At 42.0% G+C, this 24,422-nt stretch overlaps 1 protein-coding gene across 1 annotated transcript in view; it reads right to left on the bottom strand.

Moving 5' to 3' along the window:
• Positions 1 to 498: 498 nt before the first annotated feature.
• Positions 499 to 24,422, bottom strand: part of GPD1L (glycerol-3-phosphate dehydrogenase 1 like) — a 53,422-nt gene continuing 29,498 nt past the window's right edge. Inside the window, exons 6-8 of the mRNA XM_075827169.1 lie at positions 7,162 to 7,395; positions 5,899 to 6,005; positions 499 to 3,144 (exon numbers count right to left, since the gene is read on the bottom strand). Coding sequence (XP_075683284.1) covers positions 3,048 to 3,144; positions 5,899 to 6,005; positions 7,162 to 7,395 — 438 coding nt within the window. The 3' untranslated portion in view covers positions 499 to 3,047. The remainder of the gene's footprint in view (positions 3,145 to 5,898; positions 6,006 to 7,161; positions 7,396 to 24,422) is intronic.

Below are 24,422 nucleotides of genomic sequence, written 5' to 3' on the forward strand. Positions count from 1 at the left end.
AATAAAATTTGCATTATACTCCAACGGTTGATGCCTTGAAGATTATACGGACTGTCATTTGCATCGACTATTTAGGAAAATCAGCGAAAAATAACATTTGCATAATAATTTGGAACGCGTTGTCGATAGACAAAAAAGGAACGATTAAAAATTATCTGATAAATAAAAAAATTACAATCAGAAACTGATGCCAAGCTAAAGTATACATAAAAAAATGTTAGATAGTAATACCACTCAAAATAGTTACTAATTTGTCTTACAAGAAGATGAATTAAAATTTAGAAAAAAGGTACATTTTGTTTTTACTAATTTTCTATACATTTTGGTGGATTCCGCAAATAAACACTTGACTGTATCGACCAAATGTTACCACTAACAAAAGTAAAATATGTCACGACAAAATCTTTGAATCAAAAGGTCAAAACTGGCTGCAGCGGCAAGGTTGGGAAAGCAACATAGACTGCAGGTTGAACCTAAATCACACAAAAAGAAACACAATTTCTTTCATATGTTTTAATAGTAGTGCAAAATCACCATGTCGCACAGTATAGGTCAAGGAATGGAACATTCTCCCATAAAGTACAGGAAAGTCATAAGGTTGTAACAAACAAGAACTCCTTGTAAAATATGCATTAATACTAAAAGTTTTACAGAATACAGTACACGTTAAAAGATGCACAAACCTAAAATATTCTCCCTTAGAAAATTTTATCTTGGAATATGAACAAATTTCTATATTTAACTAAAAAGTACAATAAGATCTGCTATCAAAAATATTATAACACCTGTGTTACAGGAATAAAGTATTGCTTATAACCAAACCAATATAATAGCTGCTAAGAATATTTGCTTTGTTCAAGAGCAAATGAGTAAAGCGATAAACCACAATAACACAATGTAACCACCATCATTGTAAGAGAAAAAAATATATATAACTTCTGTATATTTTATGGAGAGAACAAGCAGTTACAGTATATAATATTTTATAGATAATAAGAATGAGGAGTTTCCGTCTACAGCAATGTTATACATCATACATGTGCCCTAAAATAATTGGATTCCTGCTTGAATGTGTTGCTAATGACCCAATGGTGGATAATAATAGGAGCGTTTTAGGCAGCCGCCCAGGAAGCTCAGGGCCGCCCAAAGTACACTGCAGTTTTGTTGCATTATTTGCCGCGAATCGTGGCAAAAACCGTGACAGAACTGCAGTGTGTATGTGCTGGAAAAGGACCTGCAGACAAAGTCATATGACCTCATGTTTGCAGTTCTTATTCCGGTTTAGAAAACTGCACATAACATAGGTCCTAGTACAGCAGCAAGACTCCAGCTGAGAAGACTGATCTGTTATGGGAGTATGAGGGAGATGGATTCATTTAAGGGGTCTGTATTAAGTGGGTCTGGTCTGGGGGTGTGCATTAGCTAAAGGCCCCATGCACATGACCGTAATTTTGGTCCGCAATTACGGATCAATTAATTTATATGGCCCACTTACACCTACCCACATATTTATGGAAGGTGCCCAGGCCGTAGAAAGCTTCCATAAAAAATAGGACATGTCCCATTTTTTTATTTTACGTACCGTGCTCTCACACTTTATAACGGGAGCACGGCACGCAAATTCGGATAACTGTCTGCGGCCAGCCGAGCCCGTAATCACGGACCCGGATTATGGGCACGGTCGTGTGCATGGGGCCTTAGGGAGTCACTAGTTTTGGGGGTCAGATCTGGGGGTCTGTATTTATTTAGGGTGCTTACTCTGGGTTCTGTATTTGTTGAGGGGGCTCAGGTCTGAGGACTGCAATAGTTTAGAAGGTCTGGGGTCTGTATGTATTCTTGAGTCCAAATTTATTGTTGACTTGGGACGTGAATAGGTCATCAGTATGAAATACCGGTCGGTGCCCAGACAACCCCTGTAATGTATAGGCCTGTGACTTCGTCTGAATTTTATTGTTTCTATAGAGGCTAGAAATGGCTGCAGAAGCGAGGAGCAAAGATGTCTCATCAGGAAACTCTGCATTCATCAGGAGAAGTCACCATAACAGTCTGTGTCAGATGGAGAAGAAAAGAAAAGAACGACTCCCATCAGAGAAGACATCACTTGTAAGTTACTATATAGGAGCTGTCACCTCTCTTGACATGTCTGTTGTAGGAAATCCTTGTATTCCACGTAAAGTCTTTGCGTACCCAGGACTGATAGACAAATGTGTGTTACCATTCCCATTGTCAAGAGGATGTGTCCCAACACAGTGTGATACAGTCAGCGATGGTTGGAGACTGTCATTATGTAGGGACACAGCCCTTTGACAAGGGGAATCGTAACACCCATTTGTCAATGCTTGCGCAGAAAGGTGGTGTTCACTATAGACACTGTAGCGCAGCGGTGGGGAAGGGGGGCCGAAGTGTGTGGAACGGCCCAGGGCCTATCGTCTACTTAATCCGCCACTGTAATAACCTAAATTAATGATTTCTTTAAGGTTATGTGCACACGTGGTAGATTCATTGCAGAAAATATATGGCAGAAGTCCTTAGGGTGGGGTCACACATTGTAGCTCTGTTGCAACAGAAGGTATGCGTGGACTCGCCCTTACCATTCATCTGAATGGGGTAGTTTCTGCAGCATAAGCATTGGATATTTAGGGTATTCTCACGTGTCAGATTTGTTTCAGGGATTTCTGTTACTAAAAATCAGTTCCATATATCTGAATGGGTGGATTCTGCAGCATGTCCATGGATTTCTGCAAACTCCATTCAGATGAATGGGGCGGTCATACACATTTCTGTAACAAATCTGCGCTCTGAACATATCCTTACAAACTATTCAGATGTGTAAGCCGAAACTTTCTGCAGTGTAAATATACCATATGTGAACAAACCTTTACAGACATTTATTTTTCATGATCTGTGCAAAAAAACGCACTTCAGCGCCAAGATGTCACAATGATTCTATAATTAACAGATTTTATACATTCATACTTTTGTGCGTTACTGGAGACTGGGCTCCAGAATTTTGCAGCATAAAATACCATAAAACAAAAAAGAAAATGCTAAATATGCTCAGGATGGCTCTGCAGGCAGGAAATAACTTCTTCCACAGGTTTGCCTTCATAGCAAATGCGATACACAGCAGTAAAGAGAGGAAATCTAGGATTCAAGAAAATAGAGTATATTAAAAAAACACGTTATATTCATTTTGTGACTTTGTTGTAATATATAACCGTGCAATGATGCTGAATGAACCGGAAATGCACATAGTTATGTATTTCTGGGCAATGCAGCCCCTCTGCAGGAATAGTGAAGGCAAAGGTGAATCCTAATAATAAATCATAATAATATAGAATTGAAGCTGAATTCGGAGAATACATAAAGAGCCCAGCAAGACTATGACTTCATGGGAAAATACAGCTGCCTGATAGTCGCAGTATCACTGTCAATCAAGCGCGACTTCAATGCTCCCCTATTAAAATAAAAAAATTGCAGCAAATCTTCTGACCATTGAAAAAAGAAAATAAAAAAAACCCAACCACATCTGATTTTTTGGGGTTGGTCACAAGGTCACCCGCAATAAAAAAAAAATCTCATAGGGAAACACTGTTATTTTTCAACTAGAATATACTGGCTTATCTATGTCAGTGCACAATAGGTACATGTATGTGTGTTAGGTTACATCTTAAAGAGGCTCTGTCACCACATTATAAGTGGCCTATATTGTACATGATGTGATATGCGCTGTAATGTAGATCACAGCAGTGTTTTTTATTTAGAAAAACAATCATTTTTGACGGAGTTATGACCTATATTAGCTTTATGCTAATGAGTTTCTCAATGGACAACTGGGCGTTTTACTTTTTGACCAAGTGGGCGTTGTACAGAGGTATGACGCTGACCAATCAGTGACCAATCAGCGTCATACACTTCTCTCCATTTATTTACACAGCACATAGCTATATCGCTATGTGCAGCCACATAAACACACTAACATTACTGCAGTGTCCTGACAATGAATATACATTACCTCCAGCCAGGTCGTGATGTGTATTCAGAATCCTGACCACTTCTGAGTTACAGCATAGCAGGCGTAGTCTCGCGAGATTACGCTGTAAACTGTCATTTACAGAGAGATCTCGCTGTGCTGTAGTCTCACAGAGACGCTACAGAAATGGTCACGATTCTGAATACACATTACGTCCTGGCTGGATGTAATTTATATTCATTGTTAGGACACTGCAGTAATGTTATAGTGTGTTTATGTGGCTGCACATAGCAATATAGCTATATCGCTATCTGCAGTGTAAATTAATGGAGAGAAGTGTATGACGCTGATTGGTCACTGATTGGTCAGCGTCATACACTCCTCTGTACAACGCCCACTTGGTCTAAAGTAAAACACGCCCAGTTGTCCATTGAGAAACTCGTTAGCATAAAGCTAATATAGGTCATAACTCCGTCAAAAGTGATAGTTTTTCTAAATAAAAAAACACTGCTGTAATCTACATTACAGCGCCGATCACATCATGTACAATATAGGCCACTTATAATGTGGTGACAGAGCCTCTTTAAGTATGCCCTGAGGTATTATCCAAGTACAGCCTTTGGATCCTCCTAGGACTGCCATTATATAAATGTGAATCTTAGTGATGTAGGGGTTCACAGTGGGCTAGCGTGTTTGACAGTGTTAGAACTCAGTGATCGAGGCAGAGTTAGCACTCAGATTCCAGCTATTATAGCGGATGTCAAACACAGCCTCGTGGCCATTGTTCCCTCTAAGTCTTGGCAGCTCCTCAGCGGAGCAGGGCAAGTCTCCATCAATGGTGGGCGATCTGATGACTAAATGTAATACCCCCAGTAAATGCTAATATAGTGTACTAAATAAGAAAACTTAATTTTAAATTAGTTTTAGATTAACTTTTTTAAAATACTATAATATTACAAGAACCAGTAAAATAGGCAGTTATAAACACCAATTATAGGCATCAAGGAAAGAATCCCTCATTACACCACTGTCCCTGTAGATGGCGGCACACACAGACCCCCTGTAGATGGCGCCACACACAGACCCCCTGTAGATGACGCCACACACAGACCCCCTGTATATAATGCCACACAGCCTCCATCTCATATATAGTGCTACATAGCATCCCCCCCAAAAAAAGAAATAAGTTGTACTTAGCTTGCCCCGTTCTCGCGACCGACAGAGCGCTGCACTGCATTGCGAGCGGGACACGTGCGCAGGCCAGCGTGATGCAGTGACATCACGCTGGCCTGCGCAGGGAGTCTTCCCAGCACCTTATAGGCTGCAGGCCTAACGTAGCCTGCAGCCTATAGTATTAGTTTGTATCTGCGACCTGAGGACACAGATACAAGTGAATGTGGCCGTCACTAGCATTGGTGCCCCCTCTTGTGCTAGCGATGCCACTGCATCAGACTGCCGAACGTGACAGTGTGCGGGCTTTAAAAGTTAATGAGCGGGGGGACCGTGGAAGGTGCGCAGCCGCGCACCTTATAGGGAACACTGCTTGTAGGTCTAATGATGGAGCTACCGCTTGCTTTGCACATACATGCATGTAGATGGGTGCGCTTCAAGCCACATAGCCCCGCTGCAGGGAAAATGTAGAATTACATGGCAGTCATTCAAACAAATGGCTGTCCACGTAATGCATGCATGCGTTCAGTCCGCCAGAAATTCTATTTCTGGCACAGAGGTTGGTCCTGAGAAGTATGCCAGGGCAATGGCAAATTTTAATTTCTTGCATCCTTGTAAAGTTAAACCATTGTGCCTGCTTATAGATAGAGATAAGGGTATATTGGGAAATTGCTATTTGTTATTCCCTAGTAGTCTTGCAGCTTCATTAATTACTGCTCTAATTCACTGGCGAATTTAGCAAGGCTGTCACTTACTTGTCTACTATTCCTTTCTGCTGCAGGATACGGTACACTTCTGCAGAGGTCTGAGGTCCTTGCAGCTTCTGTCCATTCAGCATCTCCTTTTCAAGTTCTTCTATACTCTACAGCACAAGAACACAATTCGTGTCAATTCAGTAAAGTACTTATTGCAGGTTCATCAAATCCTGCAGGTTACAGAATGGCAAACCTCACTTAAAAAAAAGTATAAAAATATTTGTTTTGTGATACGGGAGGTGCGGTGCGTTACCGTTTTTCAACTAGTTTCACAGCTGGAAAGCTTTGATAAGAATCAACCTAACAGAAATGCATGATCACAGGGAGAAAATGCAGCTTCAGCACAGATGAAACGAATCTCCTCTGTACTTGAAAGTCTAGTAACACATGCAGAGATATGCAAAGTGATTATACAAGGCAAGCTGTGGGTTTACCAACATAGAGCGTAGGTGGGCTTAGAGGCAATATTCAGAAGTCTTTACTAAAAAACAAGCTATTACAGTGCTTGTACGCATTTGTGAACTATGGTAAAAGTTAATATGGCTTCAAATTATGCCTTTAGGACTGAAAAGAAGCCCCTTGATGCGAAATAGCGACAGCAGTCATTTTAACCACTCAACACTGGCTGTAAAATCATATCAAACCGTGACTCCAAGTACAGTTTTTGTATTGTTCCTGAACCCTCGAGCTGAATAAAGCCTTGGGACACAAAGGAAATGCAACTTCAAAGAAACAAAAAAATAAATAAAAAATAAAACTACAAAAAAAAGGTATAAAAAAAAAAATAATGAATAACTAAAAATCACTTATGTTCAAAATCGAATTCAATTTTCTAAGATTGCAACAAAAGTTCTATAATTAAATACATGTACGAGTGTTGTGTAGAGATCACGTGTGGGTCTGTGGAACCTCAAAAGTTCAAAATGAAACAGCGCAAGCATGAAAGATGTTGCTCATGAAAAGTCCAAGAGGGCTCAATAAAACCACCTCAACATACATGCAGCCCATTTCAAAGAGTAGCATGAAGCAGGAGACTGAAATATATGCCATCCCTTAGCCTTCCAATCCCAACTACTAACTGTACTGGGTAATCTATTTCTTTAAATAACCCAGGTTCTCCTCTTCACACCACATGTAATTGTTCGGTTTCTGCTTTCGATGCACTATATAGTTTTTTGTTTTTTTTAAAATATCTGTTCATGTGTCTGTTCAACTCCACAGTACAAGTTTAAAGCAGGCTAAAAGACACTATTTATTCAATACCTTGCCAGTGTTCACAAAAGCCTCGGCCACTTTTCTATTACGCCCTCCATAGCAAGTGGTAATGAGATCGGCAACTCCACAGCTCTCCAAAAACGTAGCGGTGGAAACTTGACCTTTACAGAAGATCTTGGCAAACGCAATCATTTCCATGAGTCCGAGACGGATAACGGCAGCTTTCGTGTTATCGCCACACTTGAGACCATCACAAAAGCCAGCGCCCACAGCCACAATGTTCTGTGTAAAAGAGGGAAATAGGAGACTTGGAGTTATTTTCAACTTCAATATAGACAGGGCTTGATGCTACTTTATAAAAATTAAGTACAATGCAAAAAAATAAATAAAATAAATATATAAAAAATAAATAAATACTACATTTACAACGTTAGGCACATAAAAGAACAGCAAGTGGAAATTTATCATAGGGCAAGCTCCACACGGAAGATCTGCAGCAAATTTCAGTACCAGCCATGTGTCTGAGATTTGAAAAACCCTTAGGCTGGGTTCACACGAGCACATTAACGTCCGTAATGGACGGAACGTATTTCGGCTGGAAGTCCCGGACCGAACTCAGTGCAGGGAGCCGGGCTCCTAGCATCATAGTTATGTACGATGCTAGGAATCCCTGCCTCTCTGCAGGACAACTGTCCCGTATTGTAATCATGTTTACAGTACGGGACAGTAGTTCCACGGAGAGGCAGGGACTCCTAGCGTCGTACATAACTATGATGCTAGGAGCCCGGCTCCCTGCACTGAGTTCGGTCCGGGACTTCCGGCCGAAATACGTCCGTCCATTACGGACGTTAATGTGCTCATGTGAACCCAGCCTAATCCACATGCAGTCTGAACATTTTCCCGCACGGGAATCTGGATTTTCAAATCTGCAGCAAGCTCATTTTGTTGCGACGGTTCACAGCGGATTTCACCTTTTCAACAAATTTGCTATGTGAGTGGGTACCCTAAGAGAGGGTTCAGACGTGGCAGAGGTTTTTGACATTGCATTGTAAGGCCCTGTTCTCACACACAGTTTTTTGACGCAGAAACCGCGCCGCAAAACTCCTCAAAAACCGCCCGAAAATGCCTCCCATTGATTTCAATGGGAGTTGGACGAGTTTTTTTTACCACGAGTTTCTGCCTCCAAAATCCCATTTCAATCAGTCAGAAAGAGGAAAAAAACGCCTCGACGAGTGTTTTGACGAGTTTTTGTCAAACCACTGTGCAAAAACCGTCTGGAGCAGTTTTTGCAGGAGGAATTTTCCTCCTGCAAAAAAACTCTGTGTAAACACAGCCTAAAGGGTGAAATCCGTAAAATAATTCCACACTAATTCTTTAACTACATGTGGATAGGGCTTGAAAACGATCCACATGTATTGTACTGTAAATTGTAAATCTATAGATTACAGCAAATTTGAAATACAGTACAGTACATTGGAGAAGCATAGTTTAGAAGAAATAAAAATCAAGCATACTACCATATTATAGCAAACAATGCAACATCTATTAACTCTTTTCATGCAGAAAATTAGGGTTGTTCCGATACCAGAATTTAGACTTAGATACCGATACTTCGTGTAGTATTGCGATACTCTATACCAAAACGATACTTTGCCAAAAATAATAAAAAAGTTCTTCCTTTTTCTGATGTGAGGCACGTGGTGTGATGAATTTTGAACCTCCATGTGCCTCACATTAATAGTAATTAACCCAATCATGTTTCTCAGTCATAATGGACAACATTGGGTTAATGAGTGAGGTACATGCTTGGGTTAATTACCATTAATGTGAGGCACATGGAGGTTCATAATACTTCGTGCCTCACATTAATAAGTTGAAGAAAGCAGTTATTTTATTTTATAACAGCGTTATCACAAATGATGCTATAAATTTGTTATTACTGTCACGACGATACCGAATATATGTATCGTTTATGTACTTATTTTAACCCCTTCCCTCTTTAGCCACTTTTGACCTTCCTGACAGAGCCTCATTTTTCAAATCTGACATGTGTCACTTTATGTGGTAATAACTCCGGAATGCTTTCACCTATCCAAGCGATTCTGAGATTGTTTTCTCGTGACACATTGGACTTTATGTTACTGGCAAAATTTGCTCGATATGTTCAGTATTTAATTGTGAAAAACACCAAAATGTAGCGAAAAATTGCAAAAATTAGCATTTTTCTCAATTTAAATGTATCTGCTTGTAAGACAGGCAGTTATAATACACAAAATTGTTGCTAATTAACATCCCCCATATGTCTACTTTAGATTGGCATCGTTTTTTGAACATCCTTTTATTTTTCTATGACCTCACAAGGCTTAGAACTTTAGCAGCAATTTCTCACATTTTCAAGAAAATTTCAAAAGGCTATTTTTACAGGGGCCAGTTCAGTTGTGAAGTGGTTTTGAGGGCCTTATATATTAGAAACCCCAAAAAAGTCACCCCATTTTAAAAACTTCACCCCTCAAAGTATTCAAAACAGCATTTAGAAAATGTCTTAACCCTTTAAACATTTCACAGGAATTAAAGCAAAGTAGAGGTGAAATTTACAAATTTCATATTTTTCTGCAGAAATACATTTTTAATACAATTTTTTTAATAACACAGAAGGTTTTACCAGAGAAATGCAACTCAATATTTGTTGCCCAGTTTTTGCAGTTTTAGGAAATATCCCACATGTGGCCGTAGCGTGCTACTGGACTGAAACACCGGCCTCAGAAGCAAAGGAGCACCTAGTGGATTTTGGGGCCTTATTTTTGTTAGAATATATTTTAGGCACCATGTCAGGTTTGAAGGGCTCTTGCGGTGCCAAAACAGTCAAAATCCCCCAAAAGTGACCCCATCTGGGAAACTAGACACCTCAAGGAAATTATCTAGGGGTATAGTGAGCATTTTCACCGCACAGGTTTTTTACAGAAATTATTGGAAGTAGGCCGTGAAAATTAAAATCAACATTTCTTCAAAGAAAATGTAGGTTTAGCGATTTTTTTTCTCATTTCCACAAGGACTAAAGGAGAAAAAGCACCGCAAAATTTGTAAAGCAATTTCTCCCGAGTAAAACAATACCTCACATGTGGTAATAAACGGTTGTTTGGAGACACGGCGTGGCTGAGAAGGGAAAGAGCGCCATTTGGCTTTTGGAGTTCACATTTAGCAGGAATGGTTTGCGGAGGCCATGTCACATTTACAAAGCCCCTGAGGGGACAAAACAGTGAAAACCCCAAACAAGTGACCCCATTTTGGAAACTATACCCCTTGAGGAAATTATCTAGGGGTATAGTGAGCATTTTGACCCCACAGGTTTTTTGCAGAAATTTTTGCAAGTAGGCTGTGAAAATGAAAATCTACATTTTTTCAAATAAAATGTAGGTTTAGCTAATTTTTTTTCATTTCCACAAGGACTAAAGGAGAAAAATCACCATAAAATTTGTAAAGAAATTTCTCCCGAGTAAAACAGTACCCCACATGTGGTAATAAACGGCTGTTTGGACACACGGCGAGGCTGAGAAGGGAAAGAGCGCCATTTGGCTTTTGGAACTCAAATTTAGCAGGAATGGTTTGCGGAGGCCATGTTACATTTACAAAGCCCCTGAGGGGACAAAACAGTGGAAACCCCCCACAAGTGACCCCATTTTGGAAACAACACCCATTGAGGAAATTATCTAGGGGTATAGTGAGCGATTTGACACCACAGTTTTTTTGCAGAAATTATTGGAAGTAGGCCCTGAAAATAATAATCTACATTTTTTCAAAGAAAATGTAGGTTTAGCTAATTTTTTCTCATTTCCAGAAGGACTAAAGGAGAAAAAGCACCACAAAATTTGTAAAGCAATTTCTCCCGAGTAAAACAATACCCCACATGTGGTAATAAACGGCTGTTTGGACACACGGCAGGGCTTAGAAGGGAAAGAGCACTATTTGACTTTTTGAGATCACATTTAGCAGGAATGATTTGCGGAGGCCAGGTCACATTTGCAAAGCCCCTGAGGGGACAAAACAATGAAAACGCCCAAAAAGGGACTCCATTTAGGAAACTACACCTCTTGAAGAATGCATCTAGGGGTGTAGTGAGCATTTTGACCCCACAGATGTTTCATAGAATTTATTAGAATTAGGCAGTGAAAATAAAAACAGTCCTTTTTCTTCAATAAGACGTAGCTTTAGCGCAAATTTTTTCATTTTCTCAACAAATAAAGGAAAAAAAGAACCCAACATTTGTAAAGCTATTTCTCCCGAGTACGGCAATACCCCATATGTGGTCATAAACTGCTGTTTGGGCAAACGGCAGGGCTCAGAAGGGAAGAACCGCCATTTGGAGTGCAGATGTTGCTGGATTGGTTTCTGGGCACCTGTGGGCCCAAAACAGTGGAAACCCCCCAGAAGTGACCCCATTTTGTAAACTACACCCCTCAATGCATTTACCAAGGGGTGTAGTAAGCATTTTAACCCTGCAGGTGTTTTGTAGAAATTAGTGTGCGCTCAATGTTGCAGAGTGAAAATGGGATTTTTTTCCATAGATATGCCAATATGTGGTGCCCGGCTTGTGCCACCATAACAAGACAGCTCTCTAATTATTATGCGGTGTTTCCCGGTTTTAGAAACACCCTACATGTGGCCCTAATCTTTTGTCTGGACATATGACAGGGCTCAGAAGTGAAGAGTACCATGCGGAGTGGAGGCCTAATTTGGCGATTTACAAAGTATTGGTTCACAACTGCAGAGGCTCAGATGTGAAATAATAAAAAGAAACCCCTGATAAGTGACCCCATTATGGAACTGCACCCCTCAAGGCATTTATTAAGGGGTGTAGTGAGCATTTTCACCCCACAGGTCTTTTCCATAAATGAATGCGCTGCGGATGGTGCAAATTAAAAATTTATATTTTTCCCTAGATATGCCATTCAGTGGCAAATATGTCATGCCCAGCTTATGACGCTGGAGACACACACCACAAAAATTGTTAAAAGGGTTCTCACGGGTATGACGGTGCCATATATGTTGAAGGAAACTGCTGTTTGGGCACGCTGTAGGGTTCAGGGCCGAGGGAGCACCATTTGGCTTTTGGAGAGCGGATTTTGCTTGGTACTATATTTGTTTGAGTATTGCTGGTGTTTTATAATGTGGGGGTACATGTAAGCGGGGCGGAGTATATAAGGGGCATAGTCAGGTGGTATAAAAAAATAAAAATAATCCATAGATGTGTGTTACGCTGTGAAGCAATCCTTTCTGCACAGGCCGGTGTCGCACTGATAAATGGTGTCATTTCTTATCCCCCTTTTGGTCCACACTCCGCGCCTTTGTAGTTTGGGGAATTTTGCTGGGAAAGTATTATCCTGGTATAATACGGGCACCGTCGCTTCCATCGGATATGATTGGGCCCTCCCTTCCTGGTTCCCTAATTTTAGGTCCTTGATAAATCGCCTCTTGAAACAGAAGAAATGTTCTCCTCGGGCACAACTGCATATTTTTTTATTTCCTGACTTATTGGAGCCATAACTAATTTTATTTTTCATAGACGTAGCGGTATGAGGGCTGGTTTGTTGCGGGACGAGCTGTAGTTATTATTGGTACCATTTTGGGGTACATGTGACTTTTTGATCACCTTTTATCCTATTTTTTGGGATGCCAGGTAAACCAAAAAACGCAATTCTGGCACAGCTTTTTTTGGTTTTTTTTTATACAGAGTTCACCACGCATTATAAACTACATGTTACCTTTATTCTGCGGGTCAGTACGATTCCGGCGATACCTCATTTATAGAACTTTTTTATGTTTTACAACTTTTTGCACAATAAAATTACTTTTGTAAAAAGAATGTATTTTTTCTGTCGCCAAGTTGTGAGAACCATAACGTTTTAATTTTTTTGTCGACGGAGTTGTATGAGGGCTTGTTTTTTGCGGGACGAGCTATAGTTTTTATAGGTACCATTTTTGGATACGTGCGACTTTTTGATCACTTTTTATTGTAATATTTGTAGGGCAAAGTGACTAAAAAACAGAAACTCTGGTAACGTTTTTTACGGGTTTTTTTTACGCTGTTCACCGCGTGCAATAAATAATATAATATTTTGATACCTCCGGTCGTTACGGTCGTGGCGATACCAAATACATATGGTTTATTATTATTTTTCAATAATAAAGGACTTGATAAGAGTAAAAGGGGGATTGTGTGTTATTTGATTACTTGAAACTTTTATTGTTTTCAAACTTTTATTTTTTGCACTTTTTTTTACACTTTTTTTATACTTTTTTTACACTTTTTCTCAAGTCCCACTAGGGGACTTGAAGGTCCAACGGTCAGATTTTTTTTTTTCTAATACATTGCACTACCTATGTAGTGCAATGTATTAGATCTGTCAGTCATTCACTGACAGCAAGCCGTTTAGGCTTCGCCTCCCGGCGGGGCCTAAATCGGCTTCCGTAATGGCAGAGCAGGAGACCATTGTGTCTCCTGTTGCCATAACAGCAGTCGCCAGTCCCGATTGCCTGTCAGGGCTGGCGATCTGCTTGTAACCGCTACGATGCAGCAATCGCTTTCGATTGCTGCATCGAAGGGGTTAATGGCAGGGATCGGAGCTAGCTCCGGTTCCTGCCGTTACAGGTGGATGTCAGCTGTACAGTACAGCTGACTTCCACCGCTGATGACGCCGGATCAGCACCTGACCCGGCGCCATCTTGCCGGCAGCTACGGAAGCCGATCAGGCTCCGCCGCCGGGCGGATCTTGACCGGCTTCGGTGCTAGGCAGACCGGGAGGCCAGTATTAGGCCTCCGGTTGCCATTGCAGCCACCGGAACCCCGGCAATTTCATTACTGGGGTTCCGATGAGCTGCAAACACCTTAAGTGCAGCGATCGCGTTTGAGCGCTGCACTTAAGGGGTTAATGGCGGGGATCGAAGCTAATTTCGGTCCCCGCCGTTACAGTCGGATGTCAGCTGTAAGATACAGCTGAGATCCGGTGATGATGGGACCGGCTCAGCTTCTGAGCCGGTGCCAAACGTTTGACGTACATGTACGGCAAGATGCGGGAAGTCAGTACTTTCCATGACGTACATGTACGTCAAATGTCGGGAAGGGGTTAATGTTTATTGCAAAAAGTGTATTTTTTTTAAAATTTACCATTACTTTTTTTTTAATATCTATATGCCAGTACATTAGCCTGTGCACCGATAGTACACAGGCAATTGTTAGGACATACCCAAGTATGACCTAACAGGAAATATGGTCAGACAGCCCTGGTGTCCTTCAATGGACCCTGGGCTGTCTGCCCATTTATAGTATGTCCCCCTCCACCGTTAGAGCTGGGTTGTAGCTGTGTAATACAGCCATAGCCCCACTCCTGACAACAAGTGCGCGCACATGGTCAGAATGAGGTGATGCGGCTGGCGCTGCACTAATGAGTGGCGTCGCAGACACTGAAGACAGAACATGGGGGTGTTTTGTAGTACGCCCGGCACGTTCTGTCTTCCGTGCCAGCAATCATTAGTGCAGCACTATTCGCATCACATCACACTAACTGCGCGTGCAAACTTGTTGTCAGGACTCAGGAGAGGGGCAATGGCTGTATTACACAGCCGCAGCCCCGCTCTGACTACATTCATGTGTTACTATACTGAAGCTGTGCGGCCGCACAGTTTAGTATCGAAACACATGAAATAATGGTATTGAACCGTTTGAGGGTGCACGGCATCGAAGTTTCGATGCATCGTGCAACCCTACAACAAATCATGTTGAAGACCATAACCAAATGTATTATATTTTTTACGGGAGATGGTTTCTATGGACAATAAAACAGCATTAACAAGCACATTAAGGCTGGGTTCACACTACCTATTTTCAGACGTAATGGAGGCGTTTTACGCCTCGAATTACGTCTGAAAAAACGGCTTCAATACGTTGGCAAACATCTGCCCATTACTTTCAATGGGTTTGCCGATGTACTGTGCCGGTGACCTGTCATTTTACGCGTCGCTGTCAAAAGACGGCTTGTAAAATTACAGCCTCGTCAAAAGAAGCGCAGGACACTTCTTGGGACGTTTTTGGAGCCGTTTTCTCATAGACTCCAATGAAAACAGCTCCAAAAGTGGCAGTAAAAAATGCCACAAAAAACGCCACCAAAAACGCGAGTTGCTCACGAAACGTCTGAAAATCAGGGGCTGTTTTCCCTTGAAAACAGCTCCGTATTTTCAGCCGTTTTTTTTTTTAAGCGTGTGAACATACCCTTAGGGTATGTTCAGTTTTTTGAAGGCTGAAAATTCTGTAGAGAATTTTGAGGCAGATTTTCATCTGCCTGCACGCCCGTTTGCCGCATTTTTCGCCCGTGCCCATTGAGCATATCTTTCCAAAATATGAACATTAAAACTGTTCGCTCCCACTTCTGTAAGTCAGGCAAATTACGTATGCAAGCCATTTTACAGTTTTCAAATGCACATATGGAAATTTCGAGAGAAAGTACGACAGCAATCAGACACATGATAACACTGGATTGCACAGAAAAGGTCATACTGGAAAGTGTCTTTGAAAAACAGTTAGGCTGCTTTTACACGGCAGTATTTTTGTTAGTATTTTGCTCCAGTATTTGGAGGCCAAAACTAGGAGTGGAACCCTCACAGTAAAAGTGTAATGGAAAGATTGCACCTCATGTTTTTGGCCCGCTTGGTTTTGGCTTCCAAATATTGATGCAGAATACTGACCAAAATACTGTCGTGTGAAAGAGACCTAGAGGGCATATTCCCTAAAGCATATACAAGTTTTAGGAACCATCCTATGAAACTGCTCTGTAATAATAATGGAAAAAAACAAAACACGAGCTAAGTATAGATCTCTTATCTGCTGCTTCCCATGCTCCCAGACACAGTCTGCATTTAAATGAAGCAAAAGCAATTCCGGTGTTTACCACGGAGCTACAAGTCAGCGAATAAATGCCCTTTTAAGTAATGAGCATCCATAGCAAGAAGGGGAACCGCAGTGGAAAAAACAAATAGATAAATAGAACATCAGGGCACATTAGGTAATGGGCAATTTAATACTTTTATAGGTTATAAGAGCTGTAGAGGATTAAAGATTTAAATGGAAATGTAAGGTCTTAAAATAACATATGTTTGCTCTGTACTGTACATTAAAGGACTGAAAAATGTGCGCTGAACACAGCAGGCGAGGGAATTGTTGGTATAACAGGGCCCTATTATTGTGCAGGAGCTCAGTAAGGGATGTCTCATGCTAGAGTCAGATAATAAAGATTAATGCTGTCGAGGTGTAATAAGCAATACAGAGAAAGGAACATTACACATTCACTTTCTACTTCTGAAAACTTTTATTGAGGTATATGGAGGTTTTGCCTTTGTTCACAAATGTAAGCTTCTTTTTGTTCACACACTATTTTATTTATATTACTTGTACATTACCAACACACTACAGATCACAAACTTTTTGCAAAAATAAAATGTAATATTTATTAATTACCTTGGTAAATACAACAGTCACAAATGACTGAAAATACAAGTTAGGGCCAGTTCACATCAGCGTTCGCTTTCCATTCGGGGCTCCGTCGGAGGTTTGCGGTCGTGGAACCCTGCAACGGAAACCACAGCTTTCGTTTGCATCACCATTGATATCAATGGTGACGGAAACACTGCTAATGGTTTTCATTTGTCACCGTTCCGGCAGTTTTCCGTTTTTCCGACGGAATAGCGCAGTCGACTGAACCCCTGAACAGAAAGCGAACGGCGATGTGAACAGGCCCTAACGCCAAGTTCACATCTTGTTTTTACTCTACGGCTAACAACGTTTCCACCACCATTCTGATGTACACGTTTTTGACATGAAAAAACAGTATCAAAAATTCCTATTATGGCTGTTATGTCATTCCAGAAGGACAGTATGAAAAAATAAAATCCAAAAGAGAAGGTAATACGATGAAATGAATGGCCAAGCTGGAAGCGAATGCCAAGGAGAAAGTATCACGGTAGTCCATTACCCCGAACCACACATTTCGCAAGGAATGCTTTGTCTTTATAGTATTACCTTCTCATTTGGGTTTTTTGTTTATGCAATCATTCCCATTATGGGTGTTATTAGGTCATCCCAGAAGAACAGGCTAGATCCATTAACTTGTATTTTCAGTCTTGTGACTGTTGTATTCACCATATACTTATTATTTGGGGTCAATTCTGTATGCAGGGAGTCCACCTCTGTCTTGCATCTATTCCTTTCTGTGTGTCGCTCATGACATTTTTTACGCATTTGTGTTATGTTCAACAATTTTTTTAAAGTAATCAAATATTGGATTATATTTTTGAAAAAAGTTCATGTCCCGCATGGTTCTTTTGAGACTAACGCGGTTTGGGAATAATAACTAGCACTGACCGTACAGATCACATTAAATTAGTCTGTATCCTAAGTGGCACGTATAATTAAAAAAAACAAAAAAAAAAACCTTCCAATTTATATAGACTAAAGGTATTTGCATAACAAAATAATTAACCTATCAGCATGTTTTAGGAATATGGCAAGAAATCAGATTAGTGTCTGTTCACATCAGTCTACTGCGCTATTGGTTCAGTCAAAACAACGGAACCCTGTCACAACAGTGACCAATGGAACCCATTGACAACGTTTCCATCACCATTGAGATCAACGGTGAGGGAAACGGAAGCTAAGGTTTCCGTTTGCCTTTCCGTCGAGAGGTTAACCTGACGGAAACCTCCGACAGAACCCCTCAACATAACGGCAACGCTGATGTGAACAGGCCCTTACATGTGTTTTTTTTGTGTGTGTGTTTTTCAAAGAACATACGAGTTACATCAATAACAAACCCTGGTCAGCTACAAAGTAGCAGTCCAACAACAGCAAGTGTAAGGGTATGTGCACACGAGAACTGTCTTTTACGTCTGAAAAGACAGACTGTTCAGGAGAAAACAGCTGCGTAGTTTCAGACGTAAAAGCTCCTTGCATTATGCGAGGCGTCTTTGACGCCCGTAATCTTGAGCTGCTCTTCATTGACTTCAATGAAGAACGGCTCAAATTACGTCGCAAAGAAGTGTCCTGCACTTCTTTGCCGAGGCAGTCAATTTACGCGTCGTCGTTTGACAGCTGTCAAACGACGACGCGTAAATGACAGGTCGTCGGCACGGTACGTCGGCAAACCCATTCAAATGAATGGGCAGATGTTTGCCGACGTATTGGAGCCGTATTTTCAGACGTAAAACGAGGCATAATACACCTCGTTTACGTCTGAAAATAGGTCGTGTGAACCCAGCCTAAGACTTCGTTCACATCTGCATTCACATTTGGAGCCCCTGTTGCAAATTCTGTCCGCTTAAAGGGGAAGAATAACATTGCACGCAATTTAAAACAACAAAACATGCGTTACAAGTGTATTTTTAATAGCATTTTGTACATGCATTTTTGGTGGCTTATTTTTTTCTATAACATTTTGTACATGTGTTTTTTCCCAGTGTTTTTGAAGAACTAGAGAAAAGCCTACGGAAAAATCCGGTGTCTGAATCCAGCTAAAGGGTAAGTCCACTAATACGCTGCAGATTTTGCAATGCGGAAAACCACAATATAAATGCTACGCCCCCCCAAATCGTGCTGCGAAATAGATTTTTTTTGCTGCGGAACACTGCAGATTTTAGAAAATTGTTCACCTGCAGAACTTCAGTGGATTCGTAAATCCGCAACAAAATCATTGCTTGTGGATTTTAAAGAGGTCCCCATGAACATCTGGATTCCGCAAAATGCTGCAGATCTCAATTCCACACTGCAGGTTAATTTCCGCATGTATTCGGAGATGATATTTTCCGCATGTAGAATTTAGTGGATACGCCACGTGTACACAAATCCCTAAAGTGACCGCTAATGCAGTGTTCTGAGGAACCCTGATGAAGGCCCAAGGAACCCCAGGTTTGCTGGGAACCCGGTAGGCAAACACTAGCATAGACTGTTAAATTTACAGCATCTAACAGATGCTCTAAGACAGACAAGTCCCGGAAGTGGCTTTGGAAAGGGTTTTTTGCATCGGCTTGAAATATAAAGAAAAACAAAACGGCTTAAACATTTTTATCTTGTACTATTCCTGGGTTATAGCTAAAATAAGGGATGCACGATGCATCGAAACTTCTATACTGTTTTGATACTGTGCACCCTCAAACGGTTCGATACCGTTATTTCATATATTTCGATACCAAGCTGTGCAGCCGCACAGCTTAGCATTGTAACACATGAATGTAGGAGAGCTGGGCTGCAGCTGTGTAATACAACCATTGCCCCGCTCACGAGTCCTGACAATTGCGCGCCGTTAGCATGATGTGATTCGACCAGCGCTGCACTAATGTGTGGCGGCACTGAAGACCGAGAACATGGCAGACGCACTGCAAAACACCCCCATGTTCTGTCTTCAGTGCCTGCATAACCTCATGCTGACCGTGCGCACTTGTTGCCAGGAGCAGGGTAGCGGTTGTATTACACAGCCGTGGCCCCGCTCGAACGGCAGGGATCAGAGAAACCTCTCATCTCTGCCACTATTCCACTGAATGCTGCGATCAAAGCTGAACGCAGCGTTCAAGGGGTAAATGAGAAGGGGGGAGATGTCCCTTGGATTGCGTGACAGGGAATCCTTGTGACGCTTTCCTGTGACGTGATCGAGGGGCATACCATATATGGGCAGACAGCCCAGGGTCAGGACCCCAGGGCTGTCTTACCATATTTCCAGTTGTTAGGGTATACTTCGGTATGTCCTAACAACTGTCTCTGTACTATCAGTACACAGGCTAATGTACTGGCATATAGACATATGCCAGTACATTAAAGTTAAAAAAAAACAAAAAACAAAAAAAACACGTAAAAATAAAAGTAATGTTAAATAAAATAAATACACACGCATTTTTCTAAATAAACATTAAAATTAGTCTCAATGCAGAAATTATACACATATTTGGTCTTGGCATGGGCGTAATGACCTGCACAACAATTTTTTTGCGTCATTTAGGATTTGTGCGCTAAAAAAAATAAATACAATTATTAGTGTAAGGCACAAGGTTAATGTTTGAGGTAACCCCATCATGTACCTCAAACATTAACCCAATGTTGTCCATTATGACTGAGAAATATGATGGGGTTCATTACTATTAACGTGAGGTACATTCAAAATTCATCACACTACGTGCCTCACATCAGAAAATTGAACTTTTTTTTTTTATTATTACTGTTGGCAAAGTACCGTTTTGGTATCGAAAATCGATACCGATACTTTGTGTAGTATTGCGAAGTCCAAAACTCTGGTATCGTGACAACCCTAGTTCAAATTTGCCTTCACAATTCTGTTGGTGCTAGTGAAACAGTTTATACTGCCCTGTATGTAGAATATAATGGTATGTAATCACTGCACTCCTGGGAGTTTCTTTCATACATTGGCATGATTATTGTACAATGGCTCATGTAAAGACTATCCAGAACACACAAAACTTGCCCTGGTGATTTGCAGACATTGACCCAGTAGGAGAACTGTGAATGCAGCTGTGGAGGAGAATGGGCTATAACTTGTTCTGTACATGAAGTAAAGCAGTGTATTCACAAAGCTGTTCAAGTCTTATTCTATATGTAAACTGGAATATTAAAAGGTAATATTATGCACTCAATTGGTCAGACCATTAAATGATAGTCACGTATATACAGGAAAAAAAATCTGAATATTCTGCAGTGGTTATGCAAATCTGCTTGACGTATCTATTTTAAAGAGGTAGACAGGTTTTATAAACTGCAGTCAACAAAGGAGGAATATAAATATCAAGCAATATTATTCCTAAATGCTTTTCACTGGTAAGACACTGAGGGCGTATGTACATAATTCTCTGCAGGGAGGCATGACTCATCCGCATCATTAACACCAGCAGGCAGAGGAGAGGTGTCTAGCCAAGCCACAGTGGTTTATGGGTAGAAAACAGACTATGTACAGTTCATTCGGAAAGTCTTCAGACTTTCACTTTTCTCACATTTTGTTATGTTGGGGCCTTGTGCTAAAATAGAAAAAAAGGAAAACGTTTTTCCCCCATCATTCTACACTCAATACCCCATAATGACAAAGTGAAAACAGAATGTTTGTAATCTTTGCTAATTTATTGAAAAGGAAAAAACTAAAAATATTGCATGGACAGCGATACCTCCAGTCTTCTTGGGTATGATGCTACAAGGTTTGCAAACCTGAATTTGGTGAATTTCTGGTATAGACATCGCTTCCAGCCAGGACGCAATGTCTATTTACAATCCTGACACTTCGGTAACATGTGTGTGTGACTTACTCACACAGCACATAGAGATCACGCTGTGCTGTCATTCACAGCGGGATCTCACGAGATCACGCTTGCGGTCATTAAGTTCCACACAAACGTTACCGAAGTGTCGGGATTGAGAATAGACATCGCGTCCTGGCTGGAAGCAATGTTTATTCACTCAAGACACTACAGTAAAGTTAATCGTGATCTCGCAAGATCACAATGTTCTGAGTACATGAATGGAGAGAAGTGTAGGACACCGATTGGTCAGCATCATACACTTCTCTTTACAACGCCCACTTGGTCAAAAGGTAAAAACACGCACAGTTGTCTATTAAGAAAGTCATTAGCATAAATCTAAAATAGGTCATAACTCCGTCACAATTGATAGTTTTCTAACTAAAAAACACTGCTGTTATCTACATTACAGCGCCGATCACACTATGTAGGAGATAGCACTTATAATCTGGTGACAGAGCCTCTTTTGGGTTATTGTCTTGTTGGAAGGTGAACCTTCGGCCAAGTCTTAGGTCCAGAGCATTCTGGATCAGGTTTACATTAAGAATATCTCTGTACTTTGCTCCATTCAACTTTCCCTCAACCCCGACCAGTCTCTGTCTTAGCCGCTGAAAAACATCCCTACAGCATGATGCTGCCACCACCATGCTACACTGTGGGGATGGTATTGGGCAGGTGATGAGCAGTGCCCGGTTTCCTCCAGACATGATGCTTAGAATTTAGGCCAAAAAGTCCAGTCTTGGTTCATCATACTACAGAATCTTGTTTCTCACTGTCGGAAAATCCTTTAGGTGCTTTTTTGCAAACTCCAGGCAGGCTTTCATGTGTCTTTTACGGAGAAGAGGCTTCTTTCTGGCCACTCCACTAATCGGGGCTTGTGATGGTTGACCTTCTGGATGTTTCTCCCATCAGCATACAGGAACTTTGTAGCTTAGCCAGAGTGACCATTGGGTGCTTGGTCACATCTCTTACCAAGGCCCTTCTCCCCCCGATTACTTCGTTTGGTGGACGGCCAGCTCTAGGAAGAGTCCCAGTTTTTTGCAGGCAGAAAATTCTGCCTGGAAAAATCAGCTCCGTTTTTTTTTTAAGCGGTTTTGCATCACACGCGTTATTTGTGGTTTTTTTTCTATATTTCTTGAACAGACTGAGGCAATAACCATGAGAATTTTTTGCCAAAAAATGCATCAACAACACAAATTGAAGAAAAAAAAAAGGTGCGCCAAAACGCATTTATTTCCGTCTCCCATTGATTTCAATGGGTTTTTTAGGCGCAAAACGCCTCAAGATAGGGCATGTCGCTTTTTCCCCCGCAAGCGTTTTTTTTTGCTCGCGGGGAAAAAAAAAAAAAAAAAAACACCTCTACCTCCCATTGAAAACAATAGGAGGCAATTTCGGCCGTTTTTTGCCACGGTTTCCAAGGCAAAAACCGCGCCAAAAACTCAGTGTGAACAGGGCCTAAGAATTATGGAGGCCACTGTGCTCTTGGGAACTTTCAGCGCAGCAGAATTTATTTTTATTTTTTTTTACCCTTCTCGAGATCTGTGCCTCCACACAACCCAGTCTCTGAGGTCTACAGGCAGTTCTTTCCTCCTAATGGCTTGTTTTTTTGCTCTGATATGCATTGTCAGCTGTGGGACCTCATATATACAGGGGTGTGTCTTTCCAAATCATGTCCAATCAAATTAATTTACCACAGGTGGACTCCAAACAAGGTGTAGAAACATTTCAAGGATGATCTAGAGAAATAGGAGGCGTCCAGAGCTAAATTTCAAGTATCAAAGTGTCTAAATCAGGTGTCTCAAGCACGCGGCCCGCGGGTCGCATGCGGCCCCTGGGGCTGTCATCTGTGGCCTGCGGGACTCAGAGCCGCTAGTATAGGCTCTGCTCCGAGACTCTTGAATTCCCGAACATCGCTGTCCACATATGAACAGCGATGTCTGGGGCTTCCCCAGAGCCGGAGTCCCGTGCAGAGCGCTAGTATAGGCTCTGCTCTGGGACTCTGTCCCTATATGGACAGTGATGTCAGGGACTCCGGCTCTGGGGAAGCCCCAGACGTCGTGCGTCCAAACATGGACACCGATGTCAGGGAATTCCACAGAGCCCCGGAGCAGAGCCGATACTAGCGCTCTGCCCGGGTCTCCGCTCTGGGGAAGACCCTGACACTCTGTCCATATATGGACAGTTATGACAGGGAATTCCAGTGTATCAGGGTCTTCCCCAGAGCGGAGACCCGGGCAGAGCGCTATTATCGGCTCTGCTCCAGGGCTCTGTGGAATTCCCTGACATCGGTGTCCATGTTTGGACGCACGACGTCTGGGGCTTCCCCAGAGCCGGAGTCCCGGGCAGAGGACAGCTGGAGTCCCAGGAAGAGTGCTAGAAGCGGCTCTGCTCCGGCACTACAGCTCTGGGCAAGCCCCTGACATCACTGTCCATATATGGACACTTATGTTAATGGCTTCCCCAGAGTTCCGGCGCAGAGCCTATGCTAGTGCTCTGCACCGGGACGCCGACCCTGGGGTTGCCCCTGATATCACATTCCGGTCCAGGAGGATCCCCTGACGTCACTGTGTATGGACAGTGACGTCAGGGGCTCCAACAGTAGAGGAATCCCCAGCCAAAGTGTCAGCAACGCTCTGGCTGGGGATTCCACTCCTAGAGGGAGCCCCAATGGAGCTATCTACTTGGGGTGTGTGGCAGCATCTGCAGAGGGCACTGTGGCATTATCTAGGGGTGTGTTGCAGAATCCACCGAGGGCACTGCGGCAGCATCCACCGAGGGCACTGCGGCAGCATCCACCGAGGGCACTGCGGCAGCATCCACCGAGGGCACTGCGGCAGCATCCACCGAGGGACCTGCCCAATCTTGACGTGTGTCTGCCAAACGCTGGCAAATGAGCCGCCGGACTGCATTTAGCGACACTTAAACTGGATTGTTGAAATAAGCATGTGGAGAAATATCTCAAATTTGAAACCTAGCGG

This window comes from Rhinoderma darwinii, chromosome 5, assembly GCF_050947455.1.
Source record: "Rhinoderma darwinii isolate aRhiDar2 chromosome 5, aRhiDar2.hap1, whole genome shotgun sequence".
NCBI lineage: Eukaryota > Metazoa > Chordata > Amphibia > Anura > Rhinodermatidae > Rhinoderma > Rhinoderma darwinii.